The sequence below is a fragment of the Lichenostomus cassidix genome, chromosome 1Aa, assembly GCF_008360975.1.
Source record: "Lichenostomus cassidix isolate B80296 chromosome 1Aa, HeHo_3.0, whole genome shotgun sequence".
Taxonomy (NCBI): domain Eukaryota; kingdom Metazoa; phylum Chordata; class Aves; order Passeriformes; family Meliphagidae; genus Lichenostomus; species Lichenostomus cassidix.
In genome coordinates, this window is record NC_139480.1 from 44,987,469 (window position 1) to 45,011,393 (window position 23,925).

The 23,925-nt window shown below is 35.5% G+C and overlaps 1 protein-coding gene across 9 annotated transcripts in view; it reads right to left on the minus strand.

Annotated features, from left to right (window-relative positions):
- ANKS1B (ankyrin repeat and sterile alpha motif domain containing 1B) overlaps positions 1-23,925 on the minus strand; it is a 397,467-nt gene that overhangs the window by 296,099 nt on the left and 77,443 nt on the right. For all 9 annotated transcript variants that reach the window (XM_085047083.1, XM_085047078.1, XM_085047079.1 and 6 more), the window contains one exon: positions 6,579-6,719. In XM_085047083.1, coding sequence (XP_084903209.1) covers positions 6,579-6,719 — 141 coding nt within the window. The remainder of the gene's footprint in view (positions 1-6,578; positions 6,720-23,925) is intronic.

The following is a 23,925-nucleotide window of genomic DNA, read 5'->3' on the forward strand; positions in this document are numbered from 1 at the left end:
TTTTCAAATATATTTTTAACATCATTAAAAATAAGCAAAACAAAATAGAAAACACATTTTTAGGCTCAAAAAAGTTGCAAAATGTCAAGTGCCTTTAAACAGCTCTTTACAAAAACACAACCTGATCCAAAACTTGACCTCATGGCTAATCAGCGTAGCAAATCCATGTAGTAATCACCATGTCCAGATATCACCACTCAACTGATCTCCTAACTCCAGATACCTCAATACCAGCCTTTTTTTCCATAAACTGTCTTCCTCCTGTTACTATGGTAGGAACAACAAATATAATGTATCTATGATGGCTTTTTCCCCACAAAATGTAGTACTGAACAGTAGCCCAATTTGGCCAGATTAATGAGGAACTTCTACACAGATTTTCAAGTTTCACTGTACTGCCTTAATATTTCTGTTAGGAAGCAGCTGAAGTTCAAACATGAAGTTTCTAACACAAAGCTGAACTTCTTTCATTTACAAAACTAATTGCTATGCGTTATTCCCATCCATTCACCGTGCAATTCATGAAGACTTTTTTTCCAATTTTCCCATAATTTGACAGGCAGCACTGAAAGCAAAAACATTCCATGAAAGTATGTCTTCTGGTTATCACTAAATTGCAAACCACAATACAACAAAATGCAATATAGTTATACTATATAAGATCTTCCCAGACTATAATTGTGACATGTTTCAGTTAGATATGTGACAGAGTTCAATTCAACATTAATTTCTACATGAATTTGAATATCATTAATAGGAGTCAAATTTCATCTTGTAAACCACTACAGTCATCAATATTTCAGATTATTTCTGATATATGTCAACAATTCCAGTACAGTTTGACACCTCTCTCCTTTCTCCCTCATCCCATTTGGTTTTGCTGTTTCATGATCACACTGAGAGACAACTCATCCCAGCAGTGACCAGATTTCCACAGAGCTGGACAGGGACAGACAGACTTTCACAAACAGTCATTTACAAACTGCAGAGTCAGTCCTAAATTTTTAAAGACATAAGCTCATCTGAGGTCACATAGCCTTACAGAGAATTATAGAACATAAATGTTAACAATTATCTGAAGGAGATCTCTGAAGTCATCTCATCCAAACCTGCAGCTGAAGCAGAGCTAATTTAACCATTAGGTTTCCTGGAGCTTGACCAGTCAATTCTGTAACTACCCAAGGATAAATAGATTACAGTTTCTCTGGTCATATTACACAGCTATGTAATGCTGCCTAGATTATACAACTAGCACAGTAAAAATGCATTTGTCACAAGACATCTGTGGTCCATTGGCAACTGCAAATTTACACTGGAAATTAAGAAGCTAGGTATGCAATACACACCATATGCAAGAACAAAACGTTCCATTTTATTCCTTAAAACACAATCAGAAAATGTAGCATAGCACTAAAATAAGCCACAATTTTTTTCAATATACTTATTTTCTATCACCGTTCAGCAGGGTACAATCATCACCTGCTGATTCTTTCTAGGCAGAATACATATTGCACTTTTCAGCAGCTGCTTCAGTGTGTGGGTGGTGTGTTCCTGAAATTACTAATAAGACTTAAGCTTACTTCAAAAGAGACAACACTGCAAATCAAGAGTTTAACAGAAATATTTTTTATGGGTAGTAGAGCTTTCCATGTTATTCCCATTTAAGTAAACTCATCATTTAATCCACTAAATTAGGAAGAAAAAAAAAATATGTTTCACTGAAGGTTAGAAACTATAGGAAAATATTATGGATAATATAACAATATTACTCTTTCTATCTGTACTCAGCTATATTTTAGGCTAAAGCTTTCTGTACTATGTCTATATCATCACCAAACAAGATGACAGGTTTTTTCCCCTGTAACACAGAATATGTAACACAGAGAATGCCATGAGACTTTCTGTTTCTAATTGTGGAGAACTTCAACACCAAGATCAGCCAAATCTACTTTCTTACAGTCCAGTTTGAAATGTGCTTCCACTAAATGCACTGAAAGGTAATGTTATTAAAAGACTGAAGAACAAAGTTGAAACACTTTAGCCATTATTGTTTAATTAAAAACATGTTCTTTGCTTTTCTCTCTTTTTTTTTAAAGCAAAGGAGAAATACTTCCTCTTTTTTACTACCTCCCCTGCATCTTAGTTCAAAAAATTACTACAACATTTGAACTGAGCTTAAAATCTAAGACAATTTTTTGAGGCAACCAAAAATAAGAGGTCAAACTGAAAGAATGTATTAAAATGAAAACAAATAATGCCAAATAAAATTCCCAATATTAAAATTCTTCAGAAAGAGACAACATCGAGTCATACTGCATCTCTCCAGAAAGTGTCAGCACAGAAGGCTTTTTAGAAATATACTTGATCTCTGCGTGAAAATTGAGTTAGCTCCTTACTTAATTACCCTATTCATCTCTCATGTATCCAGCAATTACTTTGAAAATGTAAACATAATTGTAACATAATAATTTTCAACGTCAGGCTTTCTACAGAACAACCTTAACTAGCTTCTACAATACAAACAGTATACAATGTTTCTTCCCATTAAAAAATACTTTTCAAAATTCACAAAAAGTACAGACAGAAAAAATTGTCTTCTGGAAGGCAGACATGATGTATACAACCCTATTAATTGATGCATCAAACTCCAAACTTTAAATATTCCTACCATAGCCTGTATTCACAAAGAAACAGTATTACATACAGTTCATCTCCTAAAAATGTAGTTATGAATCCACTTTTTCTTCCCTCCCTCTAAATAAAAAGACATTTTGTGGGGAAAATCTCTCTTCCACAGGAGAACCCATGACAAAGTTGCTGGAGCTCCTACCACTAGGAATCCTAGAGTTATATAAGCAGAATGTTGATCAGTCTTAAAATAAAATGTCAAGGTCTCCCAAAAGTTCATTCCTTCTGAAAAGATGAAAAATTGACACTAAGCTGGAAACACAGCATTTAAATATTTAAGCAAATTTCTCATACATTTTTGTGAAGAGCCGTGCTTCCTGGCAACTGGCAAGATTTATACTGGTGGCGTTTGAATCAAAGTTCAATTTTTCCATAGCAACTACACTGCTCTCTTTACAGACATTACTTTCGTTTTGTAACAGTTAAACAAATGAGGCGTTCCTGGCTGTCATCATGTCAAACACAGGGAATAACTGTCAGGATTTTTAAGTTATGCATATAACACAATTCAAGACGTAGTCCAGTCCAGCTGACCCAGCAGCATCCTAAATGGGACAGAGCTAAACCTGCCCTATCTCACAATTACTTTACATCACAATTAGAAAAATATGCTGGCATTGCTGTCAAGATTAAGGTGTGTGAACTGCTTGTCTTAAACTGATAATACTGGAGGGAATCACACAGGACTCTGCAGCACTCATCTTCGTGACATTGCAGACTGCCCTCTATTTATCGCTGTACATCAGGCCCTGTTTTCCCTCAGCAGGGAAATATTCAAGCTACGCCATCCATGAAAAAGAAAATGAAATGCTATACATACATTCAGATTATGCTGCTTTATTCTCAAGAAAATGTGAATATATATGTCGGTACTGATAAACTTGGTAAAATAAATATATTAGGAGCTAAACAGTAATTTCACCTGCACTGCCAAATTGATGATTAACAACAAGAAACAATTTTATTGCTGGCAAACAAGAGTGTTCTACATTTGTTTACCACATTCCTTGCACCCCTTAACCAATTGATAAAGCAAACTCAACCTCAACCAAAACTGTTTGTTCAAATTGCACTCCACTGCTTTACCAAAACATATTAACTCCAGAACAAAGCAACAGCGCCAAATTAACCTTAAATCACAACCTACAAATGGAAGTCCCTCTCTGCTAAAGTAAGAGAAGTCTAAATTTCAATCTCCATAAATCCAGCTGTGTATTCTAAAACTCTGAAATTTTTACCAGACACAAAGATTTTTCTCTAAAGTCTTGCCAGTAGTTCACCAATTTTGAGACTGTGAAAGAGTTGCTTGTTCTGAGAATACCTCTATTACTGCTATGCTAGGTTTTCAATGATGTAACAACTTGCACAGAACTTTCCATAACAGCCCTTTCTAAAATGACACTTCCCAGCACCGTACAGACAGCAATGACACACCACATGCCAGAAGTACCTCCAGACAAGTTTTTTTTCCCTAGCTGCAATAAAGAAACCAAGTTTGTTAAGGAGATTACTGCCCTCTTCTTTGGCATACTGAAAATTGTTAGCTCACTGGGTCACAGATGGACATTTTCATAATCTCACCTAAAACTGAATTTCATGTTATCATTGTGCCTCTGACTGTGTATATATGAAGCAAGAATCAATCTGTATGTTTGTTCACCTTTGATGTGCAAACACAACATATTTATATAATTGTAAAATCTATTTTTAAAGGAGAAGTGTCAAAATGAACTCGTTTGTGTTCAAGAGTAATTGAGAGACTCTCTTCCCTATTTTTGGACCTTTAGGAGAGTATGGATTTTAAGATACCATGTCAAACACCCTTATCCCACTGTTTCTTCATGATGAAGTCTGCACTTTCTGATATTAGTGCCCTGACATGAGTACCAGAAACATATTTTTGTACTTTTACTTAAAACATGCTGTTGCACATAATATCTATTACAATTTCTCTGACCAGTTCAAGATACTGTTCTTAATCCAAAAATGTATGTATATACTTTTTGGTTTCAATCCCTTAGAACAAGATGCTCTCTGCTGTATTCTGAAGTAAATGCAAAAGATCCAACAGATTAGCTAACAGCTTGAAAGACTGCATACAGAGATGGCTATACTTTATAAAAACCAAAGTTACTGTTTTATAATTTGGAGATTTTTCACTACCTAATTTCTTTCCTTTCTCCCACAAGAAGAAATCAACAAAAGACCAAAACACCTCTGTATTCAATTTTTATGGATAGAAACACTCTAGAAAGGCAATCTGTCATATAATGAATGAAAGCATAATAAACATACTCTTTTTTGTACTCATAATCAAAAATCTTATTGTTCTCAGACCAAGAAAGATGAGATATCGTAAGTCTGAGCTTAAAAGTTAAGTACAATGAATAAAAGTAATTCAGGAATCACTATCTTAAAACATTGTTGTTGAAATGATGCTCTCTTTATAAATAGGAAAGACAAACTAACTAACCAAACTAACTAACTTGATTCCACTTTTCAAAGGCATTCCTCAATATTATAGCACCCTTCATGCATACCTTACATAAAAAAGAGACAAGGAAAACAAAGACATTTTCAAAAATTAGGAAATCAAAAAGGCATGTATGGCCATTATAGGAAAGTTTAACAATAATTAAATCATAGGTGATATTTAAATACAAAAAGTTCCATTTAAGAAATATGTTTTGAAAGAAAAGCTTAAAAATGAGGAGTTAGTGACTTCAGTACTCCTATTGTAAATCAAGATATTTCCAACAACTCTGCACTTTGCCAAATGTCTAAAATGATGGATAGTACAAAGTAGGAAACAGCTACAGAAAGGGGAAAGGAATATAAAGGCTCCTTATCAAGAGACAGGGCAGTGCTCGTTGTTATTCAAGCACATTAGCTGCCGTATCCTGTTTCCATTGACTGCAGGGAAGGCTTAAGCATTGACTTCCAGCAGGTGCAAGTCCCATGAGACTTAAATGGAATAAAACGTACAGTCACGGTATGAAAGCAACAGTGTATGAAGTGTGGTGAGACAGGATATGTAATTCCAGTGTGGTACACAAGAATCTGACAAGGCTATTTAAATGCAGTGCCAAGTAAGGATACAACTGAAAAAACCAGACATTTCTAAACAGAAATTTGGCAGGTCTTCATTCAATGCTACAAAAAAAGTGCAGGAAAAATGTTACAGAAACGAGAGTGCTAAATTATTGTGGGGGGAGAGAACAAGGGGGACCCAGAGGCAGCAATAAGCATCATCCTGTTCTGTAGCAATACAATATCACTTGTTCAGGACACAGCTGCTGGAATGCTTTGGTAGATACTGCAGACTGGTCTGCTCCAAGAATTGCTGGGACTTAGACCCTAATATATTACCCACTTCTATTTATTCTCTTCTGTATTATGATGAGGATTTGAAAATGTTTGGGGATTTTTTCTTTAACTTGCATAACCTTCAAAGAGAACTCTTAGGCTACATTCTTACACTAGTTGAGTTATGCATGATGTCCCCAATTAATTCTATAAAGTAGCTGAGATGTCATTGTATTAATTAGAAGCTAGTCAAAAATAGAGTACTTATCCCAAAGGAAACTATGTGACTTCAAAATTTCTTTCCAGATGGAGAAGAAAACTACCCAACACAGCAACTATCTATCTAAAATAGGGGCAGTAAACATCAGGCTCCATATTAAACTCACATGCATATGTATTACAGCACAATGACCCAACCTCAGCATTTAATTCTGGGACCAGACTTTGACATTAAAATGAACAGTGAAAGTAACAGTTTTGAAGGGAATCAGGCAAGACTATAAATTAAACTCCAAGGGTTAAGGCAGAGATTAAGCAACTCTTCCATAGTTATTAAATTTTATGATGAAAAGGGAATCACATACCTGGGCAAGCATGGGAAATCCAAGGTTCCTGCATCCATTACAAGGAGTCAGTGCCTCCCATAAACCTGAAGGTCCACAAGAGTTTTCACCTGCATCATCATCTTCTTCCTCCCTTGGTGACAAACGCATTGAAGAAGGCCTCTGTGCATAAAGAAACAATACTTCCAAATTAAATACAGTGATATATTGTAAAGAAACTTTTTAAGTAATGAACTTAAGAGTGTCCCATTCATAAATTCCAAAAGATAAACTGCTACTCAACTGTTAAGCTGCTGTATGAAAATAATACTTTCTAAGGAAGGTGCATATTGAGCTATCTGCAATTATATTTTAAAATTGAGTGAATTAAATGTAACAATATACATTGAAAATGTTGCCTTTATTATCAACAAACTGGCAATATCTATTTCATTTTACTTCAAAATTTGCTGTAATATCATTAAGTTGAGGATATTCCACAGAGAATAAAAACTGACCTTTGCCTGGATGAGTCCAAGGTTTTCGCAAAAACAAAAAAAAACCAAAAAAACCCCCAAACAATCAAAATATGAGATTTCAATTTTTGCATTATATTTACCAATAACAAATGCACTAGCTATTTTGTACGCAAGAGATGTATTTTAAAATGACCTGTGTTATTTTGCTTCATAGTTTGGAAGGGATGAAAGGTATCAGGAATAGTCATTCACTTATGAGCACTGTGACTTACATATTGATCTGAGTGATAAGGGAAAAATACTGATTTCTGCTTAAAACCAGTATCCTAATTTTGTATGACAGACACAAAATGGAAGAGTCGTCAGTTCCCATACATTTATGTTAGTTTGCTACACAGGATAGTCTACCCCAACTGAATTGCAGTGGCAACTTTTATGAATTTCAGGAGAAGAAGGAGGATAGTTAACCCAGTAATCAATTTTTTTTTTAAATTTCATGTCAATAAAGATTATTACAAGTAAAACCAAGTAATTTTTAAATCTTAATTCTTTGTCCATATTTAAATTGGAATACAGAACAACGGTTCTAGCCTGTTTCACATTTGCTTGAGAAGCCTACCTGATATTCAGATACTAAATGCTGTCTTAGGAACGTTTCTTTCAGAAGTGGCTGGATTTTTGCTTGACTAGAATAACACTGTTTGAGACAATGGCTGACCACAACTACTAATCTAGTGGTAACGGTAACTCTAAAGCACTGCTATGAGGTCCATGTAAGAATCAGTTTTAAAACCCCAGCACTTAACTGCGGATTATTTTAGCCAATAGAATAAAGAAATTCATGGAGTCTGCTGCAAGTTAGGGAATAGAGAAGTGAAAGAAAAGTAGGAGGGAAAAGAAGTAGAGAAAAGCAGCAGTTTTAAAAATGAACACAAGCTGATCGAAACTCTAAGAGAGGCAAAGGCATCATACAGACAGGCACTAACTCAAATTGTGTAACACCTGAGGATCATTTAACTCTTGACTCTTGTGTCAACTTCTTAATATAAATGTTGTTGGTGTACCATTAATTTAGGCAGGGAAAATATTTCTAAATTCTACCTCAACTCACGCATCAAAGAAAAGAAAAAAATATATCTCACTCTATTAATTTGATTCCCCCTCGGTTAGAAAATGGTTGCCCCCTTGTTGCAGATTTCATTAATCTCGCCATATCTTCTCAAGTTAGGTGGATTTATTTACTTTTTATTTTAAAAGTCGATTTCTAAAACATTCTTAGCATGGTATTTCATTAGGTTATTTTGACACTCTAGTAGTACCACAGAATGTGTTGCCATAGCAACCAATATTCTCACACTGATTATTAAAAGGATTGGGTTAATTCTGCAGAGTGTAGGTCATGAAAGACTATTATTGCTAGGTATTTGCATAGACAAAGGAAGCAAACTACAGGTCTTTCCCCTCCATTTATGACACCATCTTCCACAGTGGCTGCCCTACGCTTATATTTTAAATCTCAGAATTGCTGTACCAGAGAATAAAGCGCTTCTTGCCCCCTGGAGAAAAAAGCAAAGAACTGCAGCAGTGCTCAGCACAGGAAAGCAGGTAACACACATTTTCTGTGACCTTACAAGCCAATGGAAGTAAATGAAGACAAAAAAGTCATATAAAAATGTCAGTGTACCTTGCAAAGGTAAAAAACACAAACAAGTATTATAAGTGAGAAATTTTCAATACAAGTAAAGAAAGATGAATTGCAATAGACTCACTGAAGGGGCATCACATGAGTATTTAGCCATTACAGGAACAGAGTGAAAAAAAACCATGCCAAACAGTTATTGAATGATAAAAGCAAAATACACAAGCAGAAGGAGAGTTGTATATTTCTATTAAATGTATTTTATATAAATAGCCTAAGATAGAGTGCGAATCACAGGAATTTAATGTCAATATGAATGAGAGGAAGTGGGAAGTATATAGTCAGATCTCCTGATCATTCAAAAAAGGATCAGTCAATGTCAGAGTTCGTTAGACACGCGATTGGAATAAACTGACTCATACTGTCATGCAACTAGACAACGCAGGTATGACTAGGACACAGACTAATTTACAGACTACTGCAGATCAGGGTTAGCTCTTTTTATACTTGCCCAGATTTCTGCTACCAATAAAGCATTAAAAAGGAACCATTAGGGAAAATCTAAGTGAAGGGTGAAGAAATAGTTATTGCCATCACCTTTCTCACCCATCCCTGCTGACAGAAGCCCAGTTCTTCCCAGACAACTGGGATAAAGCGACATGTGGGAATTACCACAGGGGAAGAGAGCTGCATTTGCAAAGAGGAGGAAGGAGTTAATAGCGGCAATAAAGAAAGGGGAGACACAAGTGTCCCAAATTCAATAGACTGGATTTGCATACCCTGGGGAGAGGGATTCGTCTGGAGCAGGCAAACAAGATAGAGAAAGATCTACAATCAATTCACAGACTTCAGACTGTCACACAAACCCATAAAACTCCAAACCCAGACCACACAGTTTCCTGCTACTCTTTCACAGTCTTCATTCCTTTCCCAGAACTCCCTAATTTTTCTGTTCTGTTGTATAATTTAATTTTGCCTCCTTAGAGATCCTTTGAACATGAAAATCTAATTCTGTGTGTGCTACTGGGAAGCCTTGAAATAGCCCTGCAGGGATAGCTTTAGTAAAACCAAAGTTATTTATGCCCACTTCTCAGAAAATAAATAAATAAATAGAGTAGAAGATATTTCCATCAACTACAGAAAAATAGATACAATTGAGAACCTCTTATTTATGCCTGTTTTGAGTTTCAAAAACACCCCAATAAATGTAGTTTTAAAATGTCATCTAAATCACAGTTAATTGATTACTTGAAACAGGCATTATGAAATGGCAAAGTCAATATAAACTGTAATACTAAGCTTCAATAAGGCCACTTCTGCCCGAGTTAGAGAAGACACAAGTATAAGCAACATATATTCTCAAACAAAACACACAGAAAACCTTACATTATATTAGATATGATATGCAAAAGGAAAATTTGGTAGAGAAACTGCAAGATATTAATAGGGAACAAAAGGTTTATTAAAAGTTCTGGTTTTTGTTGGAACACTGAATTAAGTATTAGACATTGCTCGTAGTAGTAAGAAGCTAACAAAGACATTTCTCTATGTAAAAATAAAGAGAATAATAATGATACAGCAGTAAGAGAGTGGTAAGATCTAGCATAAGGACATTGGACCACTTAAATTAGTGGCAAATTTTCTTCAGACTCCATTGTGCCTATGACATCACCTCTTGTTTTCACACTTAATGAGCATTTAAATCACGTCTTTGAAAATTTAGGTACGGAAGCGTTCCTCTTCATGTCTCCATCCATAAAGGCAAAATTTGCCCACTAGGATACTTCAGCCTGAAGGGCACTTTATAAAGAAGCTATCTATCCTCCAAAACATGTATGTATATCAGATTGTCTATCACAATAACTTGGAATCTCTACCCTGATCTAACAGGGCAAGCCAATATTTGTCAACAGAGAATGATGAATATAGACAGAAAAAGCAGCAAAAGTCTGTTCTACTCTTAAAGGTCAACAAGAAGAGAAGGAGAGAGCAGCTTTATTCTTAGCTATTACTTACAGTTACTGAGTTCACAGCTGAGCAGCTGTACACCATGTATAAAACATACATATCTTTACGTGTGGCCTTCCTTTTAACAGATGTCAACTATTCCCTGTCTAACATATGACTTTATTACCTAGACAAGGTTTCTCTAGGAACACAGTAAATGATGCTGAACATCGTTTTTCCTTTAAATCCCTCTTTTTCTCAGCTTTTAGTGAAGACTAGTCTGTTTTCTGCCTTAATGTTTGTAAGCAGCCACTGCTAGGAAAAATATGAGTCAATTCCCTTGTTTCAGAACACATAGGAGACTCTTCCTGTACTATTTCAGTGAAACCTGAAACCAAATATCAAAATCTTTACTTCTTGTATCTGTTTTTTCATAATTATCCTCTATTTGCAAAAGTATTTCACATACCCTTTCAAACAGTATCTGCTAGACAAGACCATCAGCAAAGAGATACAAAATAATAGGACATTTACAATTTGCTGTTGCATCATAGCTCTGGAGACACAAACATTAACTTATCGTTTATCTTAGTAAGAAAACAAGATTTCCAAATGGAGCAGCAAAGATGAAATCCAGAAGGCAATATCCTTCTGTTTACAGGAGGTAGAAAGCAACCAGACATTTGATAAGCCAAATGCTGTCACTCAGTTTGCAACAATGAGGTCAATAGGAAGTTTCTTCTGTAGAAATGATTTGTCAGACATGTAAGTATTTTCTATCATCCTAACACAGATGTGCCTCCGACTTTCCTTGGCCCAAAAGACATGTACCTACGTTGTGAGTTATCTAGCATTCAATTTTGACCTTATACTAGAAACTAATAGAGCAGGAAACTGCTCCTGGATATCTACTATAAATTAGGATAAGCAGGTTGATCTCTGCCGTGGCTGTCCCCAGCAGCTGAGGCAGTCAAGCCAGGGACAGCAGAGCTGGGACAGTGTTCTGCGCTCTCAGTGCTCCCCCTGCTGCTGCCCAGGCTGCTCCCAGGGGAAAATGCCTGAGGTATGCAGAAGACAAAGAGAAAAAGAGCATTTGGCCACGAAATATAACACCATCAGTTATTATTTTTCCAGAGCAGGATGCTGCATTAAGCAAATGTGACCTTCTGGGATTCAGTAAGGATCCTGAATAGGGTTATGACATAGATCCTGTGTCTCACAGACAGTGAAAGGTGTTGGTAACCAGGGCACACCTTTCCCATATCCGCCAAGGCCTTCTCCCTACTAATGTTTTTCTGTTTCCCATCCTATTTTTACTGGTATATGTGCCTAAGTACTCTGCAAATCCCAGCTCTAGCAGTCCCAAACACATGGGATCTTGATCTCTACACCACTGCACATCAGCCCAGCTGCCTGTGATATTTTCTGACTGGGGTTCCAAAAGAAACATATCTGAAGCAGTCACACACTTTGAATTCAAGATCACAGTCATGTCTGACACTGCAAAGAAATTCCTGTAAATTGAGTCAAGTTAGTTGACTACATGTAAAAAACACAAAATGTACTAACTTTAGGCAAACGTGACTAATTCACATACATGATGAAAACTACATGATTGTGTAGCTGCTGCCCCTCAGTGGGCAGGTGCTATTGACACCTGTCATGATGAGCACCCCAAAATTAATCACTCTGTCTCCAGAGTAGGAGTTGACTATGCAGGAAATACACCCTGGAACCAGAGAGCAAGTATAATACATACTCAATAAGGTTAAAATTTTAAGTAAAAATGAGATTATAAAATGAGTACATCTGAACACGTATTGCAAGTAGAACAATACATTTGAATTTTTTCCTTCATCCTTGCAACATAAACAATGACAATTAAGATGATTCTGAATCTTTGCACTATTCTCATAAAAGGATGCAAGCATACATAAAACAAGTTTCAGGATTTAAAAACCTAGTAGCTTAATAATTAATCAGAAAATAACAGGCATAAACTGAAAAGAAGATACCTTTTTTCCTATTGCTAAAAGAATTGTATTTTTCAAGTCTTAAGATAGCTTTTCATTTGCTAAATAACCATAAAAGAAAAACTGATCCATCAACAGGCATTTACTATTAGAAAGGCTAATCTGGACTAATTAATTCTTCAGTAAACATAACAGCTTTTGAACTCAGTGTTCTGATCTTCATATGAAAAGTATTTCATCTATACATAAAAGCCACTACCAGGACTCTCCCATTTAATAATCTAACATTCTGTGCATATATCTCAAGTGCAAAGCAAAAGACACCTCAATGTAATTCAGTAACAATCTTCACTCTTTTCTAACTTCCGCCTAATTTTACCAAGTGACAATTCAAGGATTCAATAAATCAAAAAAATTGCAGAGAATGGATGGCTAAGTGCTTTCAGCAACTATAATTTAACTGGAGTACAACAGTATTTCTAAGAATTATATAGTAGTTGGTGTGGATAGAATTTTCATTTCTAAAAATCTTGGGAAGCAAATACTTTTTCGTTTTTCAGTTGAAATTAAGAGGATGAAGTATTAGCTGTTGAAGCTGCAATATGTGCTGTTCCGAATTAAAAAAATACCGAGAACATCATTGTCTTAAACTAATTTGAACTGTTTGAAACAGCATCTGCATAAACACATCACACGATGGGTGAGCAACTGGCTCATGGTTTGGACACAAATGGTTATAAATGAATGGGGTACATCAGACTGGATACCTGTCACTTGGTGGGGTGGGTTCCACATGGCTCCAGCCCTGGCCCAGTGCTCTTCAACATCTTAATTAAAAACTTGAACACAGGACTGGAAGGAATACTAATCCAGTTCACAGATGAAACAAAACTGGGAGGAGTTGCCTCCCTCAAAGGCAAGGTTAGGTTGGATATTATGAAAAGATTTTTCACCCAGATTGGGCACTGGAACAGCTCTCCAGGGAACTGGTCACACCACCAAGCCTGCAGAGTTCAAGAAGCATTTGGGCAAGACTCTCAAGCACAGGGTGTGACTCTTGGGGATATCCTGTGCAGAGCCTGGAGTTGGACTCGCTGATCCTTTTGGGTCCCATCAACTCAGCTTATTTTGTGATTTAACACAAGCTATTTGTTTAATCTATGGATTAAGCTACTTCTCTATAATGTATTGAAACATGGGCACCTCCACAACTTACTCCACTCTAATATATGTGTTTGGCACAGGACTGAACTGCCAAATTAATTTCTCTCTCTCAATATTAGCTAAAATAAAGTGGATCTGTGTTTTAAACACTTGTCCAATTTTGAGCATGTACCTAACACTAATAAATCAGACTATTTGCATACTTAATTTTAAATGTTTACTATCAAAGCACTTCAAGTGCTTTACTTTACCATGAAAAAGAACTTAGCAGAACTTAGAACTAAAACAGAATCCATCCAGACAGCTATACAAACTGCAAGGACACTCTGCTACAGAAATTCGTTTCTAGGAATGGTTTTCCATCCCACAGGCATAGTATGTTTGATCTAAGTTGGTATGAAGAAAGGGTATACACAAATATAGGCTGTGCAGAAAGGCAGGAATTTGGTAACTTTTTTTTTGACTCTTGAAGTTTAACCACACGAATAGTTCCAATTAAGTTAATGGGATTTCTCATGTTAGTAACAGACTTACGCGTCTCCCTGAATCAATATGCACATGACTCACTCCAAAATGTGACTCACTGAAAAACTCATGTACCAGATGAAAAAGAAGAAACGGATAATGAAGGGCATAGGAGCCCACAGAAAATCTAAATCAAGTGTTAATAATTTTTAAAATATTAAATAGAATTAAAACCTACAGAATATTTGCCCTTGCATAAAGGAAAAAAAGCATAATTCAAAGCAATGACCAGCATTTTTGGCTTTAAATGTCTCAGAGAGAAAATACTACTTGGAGATCAGCTACAGAGGCATCTCTGTATTTAACAGCCCTATACTATCTGGTTGTTATCATATAACATTTAAAAAACTCAGTGCAATGCAATTGCCATGAAAATCAGCTGTAAACTATGCATTTTTCCTTTTTTAAAATTGTGAAAGAGAGGGTGGGTAGGTGGGTGGCAGTATGATGAAACTTATAGAAAATACATTGTTTGTCATGAAATAGAGCAGAAGGAAGAGAAATTAAAGTAGGGGAAAAAATCAGGTGGTAAGCGAGTAGGCAGAAGTCACCACTTTATTACTCCTCCAGTGCACAGTTTTTTATTTAGCACACATATTCTCGGTAAAAGCGTGTTACTGAAAATGCAGTTATTATTCCATTAAGTCACTGTTGGCTTAATAAAGGACATAAAATAAAATCATACCTGAACAGACAGAGCCAATCTAAAGAAGAACTATATACAGTACGGAGTTAGTCATCTGAAGATGAATGCTGGTTGAGAGTGGATAATCAAAAGAGCTCAGAAGACCATTTTTACTACATGATTTACAGATCCAGCAGTAACAAATTACTAGCAGTTTGCCATACTGGCAGCCAAGTACTAAACATAATATAAACACAACACAGTAGAACAGCTGACAGTTGAAATGTCTTAGCAGGCTATAAAAGTTGAAGGCCTAACTGGAGAAGATCAATCGAAGAGTAATCCATCCTTTGTTCTCAGAAGCACAAGCAAGAGCTCAGACTCCTCTAGAGGCGTTAAAAAGGATCGCACAGATCACACATACACCCTGTCAGAGATTCATGATGCTATCAACTGGACTACAACTCTCAGTGCAGCCTGATTTACACGGCAGGTGGAGGCAGCACTCAAAATTATCTTCAATAGGAAGACAAAGGCTTTGCTACGGCTGGTAGGAAAATCTGCCAGTGTGAAGCTCACATACTGCAAGCTGCTGCTTTTATAATTACATCAGTGATGTCACTGCAGTCATTTCAATAACCACTACTATTAGAAGATGTAGGACAGTTCCTCTACTAACTCATTGATATTGTTCCTTTTGCCTGTGGCAGATTCAACATTGCACATACAGATCCACTGAAATACAGGCACACCTTTATGTTGGTTCCCAGATACACTCCTAAGTAGCTGAAGATTAATATTTAAATTCTTTCTCCAGCCAGTCATAATGTATTGTCCTAAAGCTCCTATAAAATACAGACAAACAAGTCAGTCAGTAACATGCTTTCATCTATGACTCCTGTGTAACACTGTATTTCTTACGAAGTATCAATGACTAAATAAGTGATTATGATCTGTTAAAATGATTTACATTTCTTAAAGGAAACACGACTGACAGAGACAAAGGCAAGACAATAAATATTCCAATGCCCATAAGTAAGCAACTATTAATAATTAAAAGACCAGCATAGCAATAAAAAAGTCATTATATTTTAATATTATTTTTAATATTAAAAAAAGTATTGGGGCAGTATTGGGGCCTGCTTCTTCGCAGATTGTGAACAGTCCATATTTCAGAGATATTAGGCAGAGCACCAATATCAACAAAAACAATAGTGGTAGTATTAATGCAAATTGCTTAATCTCAAATAATTATTGAAGCAAATAAAATTGAAGAGCCTCTTCTGAGATTTTCCCTCATGACACCAAACTGAAATTTAAGCTTAGGAAGAACAGATGCCAAGAGAAGAGAAATGAAAATAGATGCTCAAAAATTGTGTAAATTATTCAACCCTCACGTTTCTCTGGAAAAGTAAAGAAACTGGTGTAAAGACCAACACACGCATCACATGACATGACATGCCAAGTAAATCTGGTTTCTGATTCTAATCTCAGGTTACAAACTTATACCATTGAATTCAGCCAAGAATTCCAGTATACAATAAAGTAGCAGAAAACTAAGGCATGCATTTCTAGCATGCTCTTGATCAACATGGGCAAATTTTTCTAATGCATGGTTAGCAGGCAGTTGCCCTTAACTGAATTATTTAAGGTCTTATATTTTATAGAGGTGTAGGAATCTGTTCCAACATATTTTTCTACTAATTTTCTACTTGCTAAGCTTATTCACAGGGATTGAAAAAATATTTCAACAAAATGCAATGAAATTCTGTGTCACGAGTGGTCAACTATTTGAAGACTTATGGAAAAAAATACTGAATCTACTTTATATGCCTATTACAAAATAAATCTGCTTGTTGCCATTAGGATAGACTAGAAATGAAATTAAACAAGTGGTCCAAAACTGCCCAATGTTCTAATTTCAGCTACTAAAGAAGTTTTAAAGAAAGCATCATTTTGTACTAGCTTATCACGGGTGGTCATTCTGCCCTGTGAAACATGGCACACTATTTACCATTAGCATCATTTCCATACCTTTACTAAGGAGCAAAGAAAGGAAGGCGTGACTGCTGCTTCTATGAAAGTAACTACATATTCAACAACAAAGGAATGATAGAATAAAATATAGTGAAACCATACATTTAATCTCCACCCCTTAACAGATCCTGTGGAAGTTCACATAGCTCTGATGGATTAGTAGGCTCTACCTCCTGTTTATACCACTGGGATAAAATGATGTTGTTCCACTCACTACAGAAAACAACTGAGACATACCCATATGGTTCTTACTTTTCTCATGCATTTCCTGTCAAATGGTGATCATCACTTCACTGCAAGTTCCAAGCTTCATGACCTTATTCTTACACTAATGGAACAGACATTAAATCAGTGTTTACTTGAGGCATATACAAAAAACAGGCTTTTTTTTTTCCTCTACTGCTTGTAACTTGATGTGCAGGTAGAATACTCATTTATTCTGAGGTCAGTATTTATTGCAAAGCACAATCAAACGTGTATTGGTACCTGCTGCCAATAATGACAGGAGTTCTAAAATATTACAGAAATTCCCATCTCAAACATGCAGAAACATCAAAAGCTAAAAAGTTCTAGAATTATGTATTTCTTGTTTAGATTGAGGATAGATTCTCCTTTTTCCCTTATTAACTCAGTTATCTTTTCTCTCAGGCAAATATCTACATACGACTGTGATAAACAAATCTCACTTAAATCACTTATTTAAGCTCAGTCTTCTTATACTCTATCAAAGTCAGTTTTTCCAGAGAGCAAAAAATATGTTTTCAGAAATCAAAATCTGATTGAATCTAAATGTCAGCAAAGCCTTTCACATTCGTTCTAGAACTCATTCATGGTCCCATATTCTATTGCTCAAATATGATAAATACACCTTTGGAGTATCAGCACCCCTACTGGTGATGCTCTAAATCACGTAGGCAGAAAATGTGTTTTGAGAAAAGCAGGAAGATCAAGATGAAAAAAACTTTTGTTCTCTTGTGAAGGAGAATCTGAAAACCTGATTCTGACTGGAACACTGGAGGACAGTTTGAGGAGAAGAGAAACCCAGGGGAAATTGAGGGAAGGATTCCATGACAGATTTTTTTTGACAGCCTTCTAAGGAGGGTCAACGCCTGAGGGAAGCATCTTTGGTGACTAATAACTTAGTCTTCCTGATGATTTGCTTTTATAATAATAGGACAAAGAGAGAGTTGATGTTAACATTAAAAAGTCACCTGTCTGGGTGGAAATCTCATTCTTTATCAGGGTATTATCTTCTCATTGTGTTCTCCAGAAGTGTCTGAAACTCTCTTGGAATACCCCAAATGAAGTTGAAGACTGCAGCTTAAAAATGGACATCATGTTGTACACTACTGCATAATCCCAGGATGATGCACCCTGAGGGTACCAAAAGAGTGGAAGAGACAGGGTGTTCTGCTAAGCATGCACTGGCAACAGTGGCACAATGGCACAGGCAGCTCAGGGATGTTAAAAAAAATGAAATAAATATTGATGAAAAAGAATGTTCTCTAAAGCATTGAATATCACATTAAAAAGAAAGATATTTAATGAAAGAAATACATTTCATATTGGAAAGATGATTTCAAGATCGGTTCTGATAGAGACCTCAGACCTTGGCTAATCCCACTGAGATTAGTAGACATCTTTGATACTCATCTAAGCACAATGAAAGCACAGATATTACTCTTCAAATTACATCTGTGCTCAGTATTGAACTAAAATTGTCCTTGTGAAAAAAATAAATCTACTGTAGTTAATAAAACCTAGCTGTCCAACAGAATTTTTGAGTAGACAAAATATTACTCATCACTGCCAGAGCACCCCAAATTTACACACAGCTTTATAACCATAAAGAAAAACAAGCTCTTTGATCTGAAAAGCTTGTATTATAATTACTTTATATGGAAAAAATTCTAAACCCATATCCAAGACCCTTATGTAAAAGATTTAGCTGAGAGGAAAGAGTCCACAACAGGGCAAGTGGTTAGCAGCATGGAAAGACTTACATACAAAATAAACTTGAAAATGCTAAGATTACTTAGTCAGGAAAAAGAAAGCTTTAAGAAAGAACAAGCCTGAAATATTGCAAATTATGAAGGATGTGCAGAAAGCATTTGTTCTTTTTTACTCTGTCAGATTTTACCGTATAAGAATAAATTGAAGTATCTATTCAGCCAATAAAAGAAAATGCCCGGGTACAGAGCACATACATTCTGCAAAACAGCAGTACAGGGTCATGGTGGTAAACAATGTGACAGATTGGAGCAAAAGGATTAGATACCTTTGAGCTTCACCACTGCAAGCTAAACACAACAGCGTTCTGAGAGATGCATTTGTCTGTAAGCTATATTCCTGCTAGTACCTGATAGTCAAGAAATTTGCTGCACACATAGTTGCACAGACTGGTTAAATATTCCAGAAAATCATTCTAGTGGAAAAAAGAGTTGGCACTTTTTAATGCAAACTAAATGAACTGGTGGCTTGGCCAGCACCTTCCCTTAGTTATACTTAACTCCATGTAGTTTAAATCATACTAAGTGTTGTCATGTTTTGAGATTTTATATTCTTTAATAAGCACTGGCTTTCTCACAGGGTAGGTCTGTGCAGCTCGCTGGAGGATTGTCTAGCAATCCTTCTACCCGAAATCACAGCAGCAGGGAGCTGCAGGCTAATTTAGTCGGCTGTGAAGCATGATACCAGGCACATTATTCCATGTAGAGTTCCACATAGCTGCTCTGTTAAGACCCCTCTAACACAATTTTTTACAACACTGTGCTGAAGCATAGCCTAACCTACAGATACAGAATATAATCTTTTTTAATAGCTGTAGAATACAGGTTAGGAAAGGATGCATTAAGAATGTCGGAATTCCCCTTCACTAGGTGGCCTGAAAGATGGGGCAAAAATTTGTATCAAGTTGGTTACCCTCTGCTTCTTTGTAATCACCAGCTCATGTTTAAATGGAATTTAGAAATAATTTTGTAAAGCAGCTTACAGAAAGCACATCATTCTATGTTGACCAAGTGGATGTTTGGTGCTGGATGTCCCATTGTAAGCATCTAATGAAAAAAGTAGCAGCAACAACAGTTCTCAGTGGGAAATACTGTGTGCACTAGAAGTTGGGAGTAAGAGACGTTTTTTAGTTGTGTGGTAGCTTTCAAACTCAAATTTTAAAGTTATATAATCTTATTGTCAGAGAGTGGGTAGACCTTTCCAACAAGGGAATCTCAAACAGTAAGGTTTACATATGCCAGGAGAGATGGCCTTCATACTCTTACTTCCCATAGAAATAAGAGTCAGTATATGCTTGCAAAATACAATTCATTACTGAACTGAGTGAAAAAGCAACTTATTAAAAAATTCTTGGAGCATCAAAATTTGGCAATTCCTAAATTATCTAACACTATTTTTAAAAGGGAATACAGTAAAGCAACAATATTCCAAACACTGTCTCTGAGTACAATTCTCTTCCTTTTTCTAATACATCATAAATACCTGCAAAATACAGTGATGCTTTATTATCAAATTCAGTAAGTGTTACTATACCAAATAATTTAAAATTTATCTTTTTCTGTCCATGAAGCCCCAAACGATCAGGCCTGATTATCTTACTATTCCTTAATGAATAAGCAACCAAAATTGTTCTTGAATGTGTTTTTAATGCATCCTCATTAGTAAGGCATTGTATATACTTCTGGCTTGCTCATCATCATTGTTCTGTGAAATTTCATATCACTCTCTCAATAATGCATGCATGCAAGTGTGTGGTATTTTTAAAGGCTCAAGACAGCAATTATCTTACTTGAGCATTTTTGGTCATCCTTAGCTATTATATTTCAGTCCAGCCACTACTTATTTAAATGACATATTAAAACTAAAAACCAAAACAGTATCCTTGAATAATGCTACTAAATTGTTTACTTCAATATTCTTCAACAAATTCTAGTGATTATCACTTTGTGAAATACAAAAAAAATTTGTGTGCTTTTTATCAAAAATAATTACTCTTTTCCTTAGAGAAAAAAATTAATCAGAATAACTGACTTCTGAAAAACCTTTCATAAATTTTATCTACCTCAAATATATTCCCTTAGCCAACTTCTTTCAAAACCACATAATTCTATGCTTTTTGAATCACCCCTTAGATATCAACCAAGCCAATTACAGGTTTATTGGTGGCATATAGCCTTATCTTGATATTCAGACATAAGAGTAAAAATTCAACATTCTCTTTGAATATGTAACATCACTGTTTTCGGCAATGTTATTATATTTTAAGTATATTTTTTCCACTCTCTCTTAACATGCACAAATATTAACTTCCCTTTCTGGATGACAGAATTAAGCAGAAACTGACATTTATATGCCTGTGATGAAATCCAAATCTTTTCCCTGAGACTACACAGAACCTTTCCTCATGTTTAAATTTAAATTGCTGCTGCCAGCCTTTATTATCTATTATATAACCACATTAAATTTAAACAGATATGCTACTGCCACTTCTGTGAAATCCCTCTGTAGTGCAGCCACTACATGGGTTTACTAACTTCAGTTAAAAAAAAAAAAAATACAGGCACCTTTAACTTAAGTTTCTCAGTATTTATGCCATGTAATTCAGCAAAATCCTTTAACATATTTACATAAATTCTCTGCTTTTAAGAACACAGAAAACTTTCTCGAATTGCTTCTTTAATCTAAACTCATGTCACAAATCCAAAGACAAAAAGATATTGCATTTGTACTTGAAAATCAATACCACATTTTTTTATTATGCTTCTGAACACAACATCACAAATGTAAAAGCAAACATTGCAAGCAACTACCTACTACACAAGATTAAAGAGATTGTTCTGAAGAAAATACTTCAATTTGGAGCTTCAGTTTGATTTAAGTGGCACATTTTAAAATTAGCTTTAGTTCAAAAAATCTCAGGAGTTCTCAAAAAAATGTGGAGAATAGTTATGGTTACTCCATGAAAAGAAAATCACATTTTTCAAAATAAGGATTGGAATAAGCTTTTGAACACAGAGTACGATGAAGTACTTTTAAGAGTCAATTTCAGGAAATAATTTTTAAAATAAAATTTGTAGTTAATGAAAGAAAAAGTCTGAGTTTTAGGGTATCCAACATACTCACCTGGCAAATATATATATATATATATACATATATATACACACACTCATATATATACATATGCAAGTGTAGAAGTTCTTAATCCCTACTTTTTGTATTGCGATCACAGGCTGTCCAAAGCAAATAAAAAGTAAGAGATTCTTTGATATCCATAGGATTTCTTACACATACAAAAAGCCCGTATTTCTACTTTCTGGTTTCTTTTCTTTTAACACAGTGTGTAAATACACTGCAATAAAGATGGCATCTTTCTGTGTTCAGTAATACAATTACAAGGATTTTTCCTCACATGAATACATACACAGGAATCTCTCACCTGACAGGAAACTGGTAATGATCTTAGTACTCCAGGACAGAGGAACCTAAAGCAATTTACTTGCCAGAGCTCAGGATTCTCACAATATACACTTTGACAGTCTGACTATATTCATTTTCCTGACACACTTAATTTTTCTGGATCCCTGCTTTGCATGTTTTACCTACTTAAATCTTCTTGCTTGCTGTTCAATTCACACACATTGTTTGTAACACACTTGGTGTGTAACCTCTTTGCTATGATACACTTCTAAAGTGTAGTCCTGATATTTTAATTTATCATTTATGTCATTTATGTCATGATGTTCCATAAATTTTTCTCCTAGAGGAGTTAAAGACGTTCATTTTGAAGCAGTTTTCACTGTCAACCGTATGAAAATGCACGATTTTAATGCAGCAATGAAAAAAGTTGGAAAACTCTTATATAAGATGGTTGCTTTTGTTCTTGAAATTACTGAACCAGACTGCCATCTATTGGAAAATAAATATTTTTTTAATTATACTTTTTAAAAAAAAAAACCCAAATCTGAAAATGCTATAATTTACTATCATAAGCTGATTTGGCTGGCAATCACACTTAATTCAGCTTGTAAAAGAAACACCTTAGTTACCTGAACTGTGATAAAATCAAGGATTTTCCTGTATCTTTTTCTACCTCATGTTTTCTGGAAAGCGTTTTGAAGCACAGCTCCTTTTCTTACTTGCTGAACAATAAAATTCTGGGGGTTTTGAAAGGTTTTTATTTAGAGAACATAGGAAAACTCTAATATGTCAGCACTAAACAATACACAAGTATAAAGCTTTCCCAGATTCCCTGCGCAGCACCAGTCAGGGCTTTCCACACCTTTGCATACACAGGGTAACTAAAGAGTGTATTCAAGTCAAAATGACCAAAATGGGAAAAATAAAGACAGGAACTGGAGGCAAAAAATCTATGAACTGACCATCAACCCCACCCAGCATACAAGTCATTGAGAAATACTAGGAATTCCAACTAAAGTGATGCAGAGCTGTATAAACGCCTTTTGCAGCTCTCTCTGAAGAAAAATTGCAAAACTATGTTCAATCTGGCCTTTAATTTTGTGGAGAAATGAACACGGGGTTGTTGCACGGTATGTTGTAATGTACATGTTTTAATGACTGGTAGAGATAGACTAGGAAACATGGCATCAATATTTTGCATGACAGCACACTGAACACAGCCAGAGATGCAAAAGAAAACATTTAAATCATGAAGTTTCCAGTGCAGCTTTGACTTCCTTTAGTTTATTCTTTATAATCTTCAAATAAAAGATCACATTAACTTATTCTCATCTGACGCTGTGCTATTCAGCATTTAGAGTTTTCTCCCTCTTCAATAATCACTCCCCCCTTTTCAGGAAGCTAGCACAATCTGCTCTTCCAGAGCCCTGATACTGTCACAGTTCCCCTTTCAATTTTTGGAATGGAAGCATCTTGGGAGGACATTTTTACTCATCTCCAGACCTGCCCCTATTCATGCCTACACTATTGGTCTACTGTTCTATGCTTACTTCTACTTACTGCTCCATTGTAC